Source organism: Otolemur garnettii, unplaced genomic scaffold (genome assembly GCF_000181295.1).
Source record: "Otolemur garnettii isolate 467f Iridium unplaced genomic scaffold, OtoGar3 scaffold00011, whole genome shotgun sequence".
Lineage (NCBI taxonomy): Eukaryota > Metazoa > Chordata > Mammalia > Primates > Galagidae > Otolemur > Otolemur garnettii.
In genome coordinates, this window is record NW_003852406.1 from 29494892 (window position 1) to 29507165 (window position 12274).

A 12274-nucleotide genomic window follows, 5' to 3' on the forward strand; every position below is an offset into this window, starting at 1 on the left:
AAAAAAAAAAAAAAAAAAAAAAGAATAGTAGTTCACTGAAGCTATTCTGTGTCATGTAAGTGTCCCAACTAAAATGTTAATTAACTTCTTTAGAAAGAGCACTTGACATGTAAAGGGGATCTTAAATAAATAAATCACACACACACAAAATCACACTAACATACATGTATATCAGCTTTGGTGTCTTAAAAGAACAAGACAGGTGGTATCCCAGCACCTGGAGTCCCCAGAGATGACTGACCCACCTGCATGGTAGATGCAGTTAAATAATAGGATGCAGACTTAAAGGATCCCTGACAATTTCACACAACTGGGGAAAGGAAATGAACCTCTAAATAGTCTAGGTCTTCTGATATGCTTTCCTATTACCCATTTTTTGTTTCTCTCTTCTCTGCTGTCAGGAAGGGCCACCTTCAGAGGACCAGTTCAGTCCAGTATGGTATCAACCTGGTAGAGACGAGTGATACCAGTGCCTACCACAGTAAGTAAATTCAAAGTGAAATGCCAGTTTTAAAGCCCTACATGAGACCGTTGTTGTTACATGCAGGGATTTAGTGTGAGATTTATCTAGAAAAGACTGATCCTAGGACTTTTTAAATGGACTTTGTGCCAAGCACCCTTTTTCACATGAAGATAATTTATTATCTTCTATAATGTGCTATACAGATATAAGGGGCCAGATTCTTAGAAATATTTTGAGGGAGGCTAGTGTTTAGAGAGGATGAATAATTTTACATGCAAAGATAAGCAAATCTCTGAGAAGACAAATTGATATTTTAAAACTATATTGAAACTTCTGCTTTTGGCCAAGATGGAGTAACAGACATTGGATTTATTTCCTCCCACTTGAAACAATTTTGAACAAAATACACAAAGCAATGGTTTTCAAAATATTTACATCAGGCAACAGAGAACCACAATCCCTGAGAGATGGGAAACAGATGAGGTGAGCCAGTGATTACCTGAGATGACTGAACTGAAAGCGTTTCCAGGCTGTGGCACGAATGGAGGAACTCAGCCTGAACTTGGCATACTCCCCAAGTCGAGAAGATGGAGCTGGGGTTCAGGAAGATCAAAATGGCTAAAGTCCACTAAATAGTACTAGAAAAGAGAGAGACCTGTACGGAAAGAGAACTCCAGAGATCTTCAATTCAGGTGTTTAACTAAGAAGTAATCAGCACACATATGGGAGAAACCTCCCATACTTTAGGTTAGGGAAAGAAAATACAAAGGATTAGAGGTGCTCAATATTCTCATAGGGCCAGGAAAAGTAGCTGTTTGCACCAAAACTAAAAACATCGTTATTCATAGGGTGTTAGAGTCCACGTAAGAGTGTTTCCCTGGGAATGGGGAATAATTAGCCCTCGATTAAGCAGCATCCCAGTCCTACCTTACAAACTGAAGGAATAAAATTGTTTCCAATGGGAAAAAAAGAACAAAACCCTCAAGAATTCTAAAAATACCCAGTACTTAACAGGTAAAAGTCACAATGTCTCCTATGCAATATAATTACCAACCTGCAAAAAAAACAGGAAATAGGTTCAAAAATGAGAAACATTAATAAATAGAAATTGACCCAAATGTTAGAAATATCAGGCAAGCACATAAATAATTATTAAAATGTATTCCTTATAGTCAAAAGTTAAGTCGAGATATGGAATATACATTTTTTTTTTTTAATTGAGACAGAGTCTCACTTTGTTGCCCTCGGTAGAGAGCCATGGCATCACAGCTCAAAGCAACCTAAAACTCTTGGGCTCAAGCGATTTTCTTGCCTCAGCCTCCCAAGTAGCTGGGACCACAGGCACCTGCCACACACCTGGCTATTTTTTTGTTTAGCAGGCCCGGGCTGGGTTGGAACCCACCAGCCCTGGTGCATGTGGTCAGCACCCTACCCACTGAGCTACAGGCACCACCGGAATATACATTTTTCAAAGGACCCAAATTGAACTTCCAGAGATGAGAACGTGTGTGTGAAATATAAATACTGGATGATAGTAACATCAGATTACACACTGTAGAAAAGAATGGTGAACTTGAAAATACAGCAATCAGAACTATTGAAAGAAAAAAACATAGAAAGAAAAATTTTTAATGAAAAGAGCATCAGTGAGCTATGTGACAACTTCAAGTGGTATAATACTGGGTTTCTGGAGTCCCTGAAGGAAATAAGAGAGAGAAGGGGGCAGAAAAGGATGGGAAGGAATAACAGTGAAATTTTTTCCAGATTTGATAAAAACCTTGAATTCATAGATACCAGAAGTTCAACAAACCCTACAAACAAGAAGCACAAAGAAAACATCATTGAGGTACATCATAATTGAATTGCTTAAAACAAGTAATAAAGAGAAAATCTTAAGGCAGCCAGACACATCACATACAGGGAAAGATAACAATGACAGCAGTTTTCTTTTCAGAAACAATGCAACCTAAAAGAGAATGGAGCAACATTTATGTTGTATTTAAAAAAAGAAGTAAATCTAGAATTCTACACCAAGCAAAATATCTTTCAAACACAAGGCAAAATAGATAAATCAATTTTGATAAGCAAACTTGGAGATTCATACTTTCTGATTTCTAAACTTACTATGAAGCTACAGTAATCAAGGCACTGTAGTACTGGCTTATAGATAGACATACAGGTCAACGGAATAGGACTGTACACCCACACTCAAGGCAGCATTATTCACAAGACCCAAAATATAGAGCAACCCAAATGTCCATCAGTGGAAGACCAGATGAACAAACTATGGCAGATACATGTAGTGGAACATTACTCAGCAGTAAAGTGAAATAAATTCTACTACATGCTACAACATGGATGAATACTGAAGACATGCTAAGTGAAGTAAGCCAGACACAGAAGACAGGTCGCATGTGAGTCCACTCATAAGAGGTGCCTGGAAAAATCAACTTCACAGAGACAGAAAGTGGAATGGGGCTGTGGCGAGAGGAACTGGGAGTTACTGCTTAACAAGTATTAGGGTTTAGTTTGGGGATGAGTAAAATGTTCTGGGAATGGGGTGCTGGTTGCAGACAATGTGAACATACAGTAGTCCCCTTATCCATGGTTTCACTTTCAGTGGTTTCAGCTACTGCAGGTAAACACTGTCCAAAAATGTTAAATGGAAAATTCTATAAACAATTCATGCATTTTAAATTGCACACCATTCCTTTCTGAGTAGCATGATGAAATCCCATGCTGTCCCTCTCAAGATGTAAATCACCCCCTTGGTTCAGCGTATCCGCACATACATGCTACCCACTTACTTAGTGGCCATCTAGTTGTAAGACTGACTGTCCTTCTCACAGTACTTGTGACCAAGTAACCCTTATTTTACTTAATTATGGCACCACAGTACAAGAGTAGTGATGCTGGCATATTGTTATAATTGTTCTATTGTATTATTGCTGTGGTTAATCTCTTACTAAGCCTAATTTATAATTTAAACTTTATCATACATACGTGTAGGAAAAATAGTATATATAGGATTTGCTGCTATCTGAGGTTTCAGGCATCCAGCAGGAGTCTTGGAATGTATCCCTTACGGAGAAGAGGGAACCAATGTGCTTAATGCCACTGAACTGTACACTTAAAAATTGTTAAGATGGTAAATCTTATTATATGGATCTCACCACGATAAAAATTCAACCAGATCGAGTGAGATGCCATCATTAAATGATGCTGTCAGATGATTCATTTTTTTTTTTTTTTTGAGACAGAGCCTCAAGCTGTCCCCCTGGGTAAAGTGCCATGGCAACACAGCTCACAGCAACCTCCAACTCCTGGGCTCGAGCGAGTCTCCTGCCTCAGCCTCCCAAGTAGCTGGGACTACAGGCGCCCACCACAACGCCCGGCTATTTTTTGGTTGCAGCCATCATTGTTGTTTGGCAGGCCCGGGCTGGGGATTTGAACCCGCCACCTTAGGTGTATGTGGCTGGCGCCTTAGCCACTTGAGCCACAGGCGTCGAGCCAGATGATTCATTTTTAATGTGATCAAAATTATCACTTATCAAGAGGCTGAAATAATGTGTCCCTACATTTTATAACTGAGAAAGGCATATATTTTAATGTTTTAGAAAGTAGGTTGACCTTTGCTATATTTGTAATGCTAATATTTTTGCTGTATTTATAATAATATCTGAAGACACATTAATCTGTAAAATGCTTGGTGGTAAAATAGTGAAGAAATTCTCAAAAAGAAACAAAGTTTTTAATTGATCATGGTGTGAACTGGACAGGTTAACTTTAGGGGCCAAATATGAGAGGAAGAAGTGTGGAAATTATTTCCTGCCTTAAGACCTTGAATGCAAAAGCACTTGAGCTTGTAATTCATTAACAGCATTTTTCCTCAAAAAGTTTGCCTCTTGATTTTTTTCTCTAGAATGTTCAATGAGATGATAAAATCCAATTAGTTTTTAGAAACCACACACATATAAAACAACAATCTGACCTCTTTCTTGCTTATAAAGACACATTTGTAAAAAAACAAACAGGAAGTGACCTTAGCCTTGTAGCCTTTCCATACATAGAGATACACTCTGGTTAGTTGGGGAAAGTTTTAGGATTCAAGTATTAAATCACTGTTTTTTTAATGGAAGGAAAAAAAGCGCAACAAAGGTTAAAACCAGAATAAGGTGAATATTGGGCTTGGCTCACAAAATTAGGACATTTGGCCAATTTTTTGAGGTCAGATAATCTCAGTCAATAACTACAAAGCTGTAATTCTAAGAAAAACAAAGGGAATGCCTTTTAATGAATGAGACAAGATAAGTGTCCTGGAAATAGGGTTGGAGTCACAGATTAGGAGAGTTGACTGTAGAGACTGAGACTTGCTTAATAATGTTAGTTCATGTTTGTTACGAAAATCATAGCAGAAAGGTACACTATTTTAAAACTTATTAATGACTTTCCTTCACCAAGAAAAACCCTCCTGCCATCACACCATAAAACTTTATTGTAGCGTCTCAGCTACACTCTGGCAGGTTTGCTCACGTCACTTGTGTGGTTCTAGAACACAAAGTGCCCTAGGTGATCCTCCCACTCTGTGCATTTATTATGCATCATCCCTATTGTAAATAATACCCTAATTTTGAAAATATAACTCTTCAAATGGCAAGAAAGTAGTGTGGCGATATAATCATGAATATCACATGCCTGCATGTGCCAGGCACTGTGCTTGATATTTCAAGTATTTCCACTCAACAATTGCGTGAGGTAGGTGCTGTTATTCTCAGGGTATGGTTAGAAAAACCGAGGCTTAGTGAGGCTAAGATCACGGTCACCCACCTGGAAGGTGGCAAACGAAGATTCAAATGCAGGCAAGCTTGGCTCCCAAGCTCATGTTTTTCTTACTACAATTATGTTTCCATAGATGCAAGTGATAGCCTGCCCGCAGGGCCCACTGGCTAGCGAGGGAATTTAGCCTCTTGTTTTATTAGTCTCTGGGTTTTTTGGATGTTTTCCTATCATCATTATTATTGTTGTTGTTGTTATCATTGCTATTCGAGTGACTCACTAACAATCCTTTCCTCTCACCGCCTCCTCTTTTCTAGCTTGTAAGGTGTGTATCTTACTTAGAAAGATCACTGGGCTTGTTAGAACGGGGAAAATAGTGAGGAAAGGCGGGGCGGGGAACTTACAATGTGTGACACTTGACTAAGGACAACACAACTATTTAGCGTTCTGGGGAGCCCTGTAGGGCAGGGTACTAGAAATCTTGCCTATTCCAGGTTGATCTCAACTCTTCCGATCACAATCAGAAGGGGCAGGTTTACGTGTGTGAGTAAAAGAGACGTAGGGGGGTGTGCATATACCGAAAAAGCACAGTGCAGAAAACAGCTCAGTGCTTCTGATTTTCCACAGGTCATGGAGAACACTGAAGAAACGTCAAAGTGAGTCGAATCGCTGCTTTTATTTTACAAAGGCAGAAAATGAAACACCATAAGGTAAAAGAAACTAAAAATTCAACTCTTCATTTCCTAAATAAAATGCTTGTGTAAGTTGTACTACAAAACACAAGTCTTTTCTGCCACCAGGTATGTGTGCTTCTGTAATGGTCCTCAGCCCACGTGTGAGTGGCAAACACAATGATGGTGTCAGTAAGACATGGAAGTCACATTAGTTCAAGAGGATTTTTCCCAGTATGCTAACATATGGAAGCCACCAGGGACCAATATTCTCACAACTAGAGAGAAATCCTTAGGAATATATGTAGATCTTATTTTTTTAAAAGAGAGAGAGAGAGATGAGAATCCTTTTTATTCAAGGAGTGGCTGGTTTTGTGGATTCATGAACTGCGGAGCTTTTTACTATGTCAAGGTATCTGAGAAGCCACAAGTACAGAGGAAAGTGCTGTGACGACATTTCACCCGGCAATTAGAAAAAAGCATTGATTGGTGAAGAAGGATGCCTCCGTAGCATATTTTTCATAAAGGGTCTTTCTGTAACTCACAGGAAAAAATATCATCTTGAAAGTTTAAGGAGGCAAAAGATGGACTAATTCTTAGTACAAATACCAGTGAAAATTGTGGGTTGTTATTACATAGGTTACAGAGTTCCTTCGTGAGGCCTATAATTTCTAGTGCATGATTTTGGAGATGGTAAGTTTTAATCTTTTCAGGTGCAAATTAAGAATTGGGTAGGTCAGAACAATTTAATTTCTTTACATTTTCCCCACCTAAGTTACATGGAAAAGGAAGTAAGTATTAGTGGCTTTGAGAAGTGTGGAAATAAAGTCTTGGAGCAGTCTGGAAGAATGAATGGGTCTGGGGCTGGTAAGGTTGAGGCAGAAGAACTTAACGCCAAGCTCTGAACCACGTCCTCCTCAAGACTGGCCTGCAAACTGGCTTTTTTACGCAGCTTAGCCTAATGTAGGTATTGGGAGCTGAATCTGTCCCTGGTGTCATTTGATTCATTCATCCCATCAGTCACCTAGTTAACAAACACGTGTGAGTGTGATACACTGAGACAGAGTATACAAAAGGAAAAGCCCTCACGTGATTTTAATTAATACTTTACTCTTAGCAAAGTTTTAGATGTACAGAAAAACTAAGCAGATAGTTCTAAGTCTCCCGTGTGCTCCCTTCCCCATCCAGTTCCTCAACATTTGCACTAGTGTGGTACATGTGCTTAAATTAATGAACCAATTATTATTAGCTAAAGCCTTGATTTTACATTAAGGTTCCTCTTTTTGATGTACAGTCTTATGGATTTTGGTATTTCTTATACTCACTGTATTTCCTCCTCCCTCCCTTCCACTGAACTTCTGACCAACACTTACGTCTTTACAGTCTAACTTTGCTTTTCCAGAATGTTATAGTACACAGCCTTTCAGACTGGATGCTTTAACTTAGTAACATGCATTTAAGACTCCTGTCTTGTGGCTTGATAGCTTATATATATATATGTATTTTTGTGAGACAGAGTCTCACTATATCACCCTCAGTAGAGTACTGTGCTGTCACAGCTCACAGCAACCTCCAACTCTTGGGCTTAAGCAATTCTCTTGCCTCAGCCTCCCAAATTGACAGCTTTTTAAAATTATTATTAAATGATCATATAGATCATGTATGTATTAATGCATTTATGGGATACAATGTGCTGATTTCATATAGAATTAGGAACGCTTACATCACACTGGTTAATATATACCTCATCTCGTTTACTTAATTATTGTGTTAAGACATTTATACTCTGTACTTAACAGATCCGACATGTACCCTTGCATTATGCACCAGAGGTGTGATCCCACCATTCACCCTTTCTGATAGCTTTTTTAAAAGTAGCTAAGCTGTACATTTTTCTTTTCAGTCTAAAACTTTTATTATGGTAAAATCTACCTGAGATTTAAATTTTGACCATTTTGAAACATGCTGTTTAGTGGCATTAAGTACAGTCACAATGCATGGCAACTATCCCCACAGTGCATCCAGAACTCTTCCCACACCAGATCTCTTACCCCTTAAACAATAAATCTCCATTCATTACTGCCTCCCAACTCTGACAGTAACCATTGTTCTGTCTCTATGAATTTCAATACTCTAGCTACCTCATAGAAATGAAATTGCACAGTATTTATCCTTTTGTGATTTATTTCTCTTAACATTTCTTAAAGATTCATCCATGATGCAGCATGTATCAAATTTCATTCCTTTTTATGGCCAAATACTATTACATTGTTATAGATATATTACATTTTGTCTATCCATTCATCTGTTGGTGGACATTTAGGCTGTTTCCAACTTTTGACTACTGTGAATAATGCTGCTGTGAACACCAGTATACAAATCTATCCTCAAGCTACTGCTGCTTTCAGTTATTTTGTGTATATACCCACAAGCGGAATTACTGATTAAATGGTAATTCTAAATTTGCCTTGAAAACTGCCATATTATTTTCTGTAGCATCTGCATCACTTTATATTTCCTTCAGCAATGAACAAGAGTTCCAGTTTCTCACATCTTTGCCAATACTTTCTGTTTTTTAATAATGGCCATCCTAATGGTATGAAGTGTTATCTCATTGTGGTTTTGATTTGTACTTCCCTATGGTTTGTGATATTGAGCATCTTTTCATGTCCTCAAATTCCCATCTCTATGACCTTCTTTAGACACCTGTCTATTCAAGTCCTTTGCCACTTTTTTTTTTTTTTTTTTTTTTGGCCAGGGCCAAGTTTAAACTCACCACCTCCAGTACATGGGGCCTGCACCCTACTTTGAGCCACAGGCGCTACCCTGCTTTGCCACTTTTTAATCAGGTTTTGTGGTTGTTGTATTTTAAGTGTTTTGTATATATTCTGGATATTAAATCCTTATCAGGTGAGTGGCAAACACTGTCTCCCATTCTGTGGATTGTCTTTTTACTCTATTGATAATATCCTTCATGCACAAGATTTTAAAAATTTCCTTTTTTGCCCATGAGTTTGGTTTCAAATTTAAGAAAGTATTGCCATATCTAAGCTTTCCCTATTTTCTCCTAGGAGTTTTATAGTTCTTGCTATTACATTTAGGCCTGGGATCCATTTTGAGTTAATTTTGCACATGGTCTTGGGCAAGGTTCCAACTTCATTCTTTAGCACATGGCTACCCAGTTTTACTACCACCACTTGTTGAAAAAAAAGTTCTTTTCCCATTGAATGGTCTTGGCACCTTTTTCAAACATTTAACTACATATGACAGCATTTATTTCTAGGCTTTCTGTTCTATTCCATTGGTCTGCCTTTATGCCAGAATTACACTGTTTTTGATTACTGTAGTTTTATGGTAAGTTTTGAAATCAGAAAGTATGGGTCTTCCAGCTTGTTACTCCTTTTCAATATAGATTTGGCTATATGGGGTACCTTTGAGATTCCATATACTACAGGATGGTTTTCCTATTTCTGAAAAAAAAAAAGCAGCAGCAGCCGCCTCCACTGGGATTTTCATAGGGTTGCACTGACTCCGTAATCACTTTGAGTGGTATTGACATCTTAGCAATATTAAATCTTGCAGTCCATGAACACGTGTTCAATTTATTTCTTTAATTTTTTTAGCAGTGTTCTGTAGTTTTCCTGTGTAAGTTATTCGCTTTCTTTGTTTTAACCTATTTCAATCTTGTGTTGCTACTATAAATAAAATTGTTCTGATACTTTTCCTCTTAGATTGTTCATTGCTAGTGTATAGAAATGCAGCTGATTTTTGTGTTTTATACACTGCTACTTTGCCAAATTCATATATGGGCTGTTTTTTTGTGGAATCTTTACAGCTTTCTACATATAAGACCATATTATCTGTGAATGGATATAATTTTACTTCATACTATCCAACTTAAATGCCTTTTCTTGACCTACTGTTCAAGCTAGAACTCCCAGTACTATGCTGAATATAAATGGTCAAAGTGGGCATCCTTGGCTTGACCTTAGAGGAAAAGTTTTCAGTCTTCACCATTCAGTATGAAGTCCACTGTGGGATTTTCATATGGCTTTTATTTTCACATTATACTGTTGACATAGTTTCCTTTTCTTCCCTTGTTTTTAATCACAAGATGTTGAACTTTGTCAAATGCTTTTTCTGCATCATTGAGATGTGTTTTTTTCCTTTCATTCTGTTAATGTGGTATATTGATTGGTTTTATTGTATGATGAATAGTCCTTCCATACAGAAATTAATTCAGTTGGCCATGGAGTAAGATCCTTTTAATATGCTGCTGAATTCAATTTGCTAATACTTCATGAGGATTGTTGAATCAAGGTTCATGAGGACTGTCAGTCTGCAGATTCCTTTTCTTGTAGTATCCTTGTCTGGTTTTGGTATCAAGGTGATCTTGGCCTCTTAGAATGAGTTAGGAAGTGTTCCTCCCCTTCAATTTTGGGGAAAAGTTTTAAGGATTGCTGTTACTTCTTCTATAATTGCATGGTAGAATTCAGAGCTTTTGTTTTTCAGAATTGTGATTGCTAATTCAATCTCCTTACTAATTGTAGATCTATTCAGATTTCTCTGTTTCTTCGTGATTGAGCAGTGGTAAGTTTAGCTTTTCTTGGAATTTGTTTCATCTAAGTTGTACAAGAGTTGACAGTACTCTTAGAGCCCTTTTCATTTTTGTAAACAGTATTCTCCCATTTTCTTTTTTATTTTAGCTTGAGTCTTCTTTTACGTTGTCCACTTAAAGAGAGGATTCTCACCTTTTTGATCTTTTCAAAGAACTTATGGTTTCATTGATTTTTCTCACTTTTCTATGTATGATGCACTGATTTCTTTCATCTCTGCTCTAACATTTATTTCCTTCCTTCTACTAACTTTAGGTTTAGATCATTTTTTTCTCATTCCTCAACCTAAAGCAGGTTGTTGATTTGAGAGATCTTTTTTGTTTTTTAATGCAAGCGTTTATGGCTATAAATTTCCACCTTAGCCCTGCTTATGCTTCATACCATAAATTTGGGAATGTTGTTTTGTTTCTAATTCATCTTTTTAATTGCCCTGTGATTTCTCCTTTGACCCACTGGTTGTTTCAGAACATGTTGCTTAATTTTTCCTTTTGTTATTGGTGTCTAAAACAAAATACTGTTGTGGCCTGAGAATATACTTTTTATCTTCCTTACCTTCTATATGTGTGATCTTATTAAATAACTGCTGATACTTGAATACTGTCCTTTCTGCTTTTGACTATCCTATCTCAAGTTTGCTGATCTTTCCCGTCCCTGCTCAAATCTGCTGCTGAACCCCTATACTGAAAATTTCATGAGTTTCTCTTTCAGAAATTTTTGGCTTCATTTTTATAATTCTTCTCTTTGCTGTTTATCATCTCCTGGTTTAATTTTTTTGTTCATTTCTCCCATTAGCTCTTTAAGCATAGGCTGTTATCTTAGTCTTTGTCTAATAACTTTAATGTCAGGGCTTCTTTAGGAACAGTGTCTGCCAATTAATTTTGATCCTTTGAAAGGACATTATTTCCCTGTTCTTTTGCATGGCTTATGTTTTTCTTTTTTCTTGAAAATAGTGAAATGCCCAATTATAATACAATCACTCTTAAGTATCAGATTCTCCCCTTTCCCAGGGTTTTCTGGTTTTTTTTTTTTTTTTTTGAGACAGTCTGGATAGAGTACCATGGCATCACAGCTCACAGCAACCTCAAACTCTTAGACATAAGTGATTCTCTTGCCTCTGCCTCCCAAGTAGCTGGGACTACAGGTGCCTGCCATAACACCCAGCTATTTTTTTATTGTTGTAGTTGTCATTGTTTAGCTGGCCCGGTCTAGGTTTGAGCCCACCAGCCTTGGTGCATGTGGCTGGCTCTGTAACCACTGTGCTACAGGCACCAAGCCTGGCTGTTTGGTTTTTGATTGTTAAAGGCTGTCATCCATTTGTTTTGAGACTTTTCCAGACTATTTTTACAAGACTATTCCTTTTTGTGTGTGTTCACTGAAATCTGTTTTTTTAATTTCATTTTCAGCTATTTTGACAGATATTCCCTTGAATGCCAGGAGCTCTCCCAGTTTTTTCAGGTTGGCTTCATGCTAGAGTAATCCTCCAACTCTTAGGCTTGTGCTGAGCTTAGGGACCAGACTGGGGTAATACTGTAGGTTCTAGAACTTTTCTGAAGGTCTTCCCTGGGCATGTGCTGACACTTTAAATCTCCCTTTTATATACAACTGTTTGTTTTTTCAATTTGAAAGCAGGCACTGTTTATTAACTGACCAGATTACAAAAACAATCAGGGCAGATACCTTAGCTCATTCTTCTAACAAGCCTATTGATTTGGTCTTCCCTGTTACCAGCATCTCCACCTTCTACAAAG

The 12274-nt window shown here is 37.6% G+C and overlaps 1 protein-coding gene across 1 annotated transcript in view; it reads left to right on the top strand.

The window, feature by feature from the left end:
- NRG4 (neuregulin 4) overlaps positions 1-12274 on the top strand; it is an 83827-nt gene that overhangs the window by 61809 nt on the left and 9744 nt on the right. The window contains exons 6-7 of the mRNA XM_012801817.2: positions 402-481; positions 5867-5949. Of these exons, the coding sequence (XP_012657271.2) occupies positions 402-481; positions 5867-5883 (97 nt within the window). The 3' untranslated portion in view covers positions 5884-5949. The remainder of the gene's footprint in view (positions 1-401; positions 482-5866; positions 5950-12274) is intronic.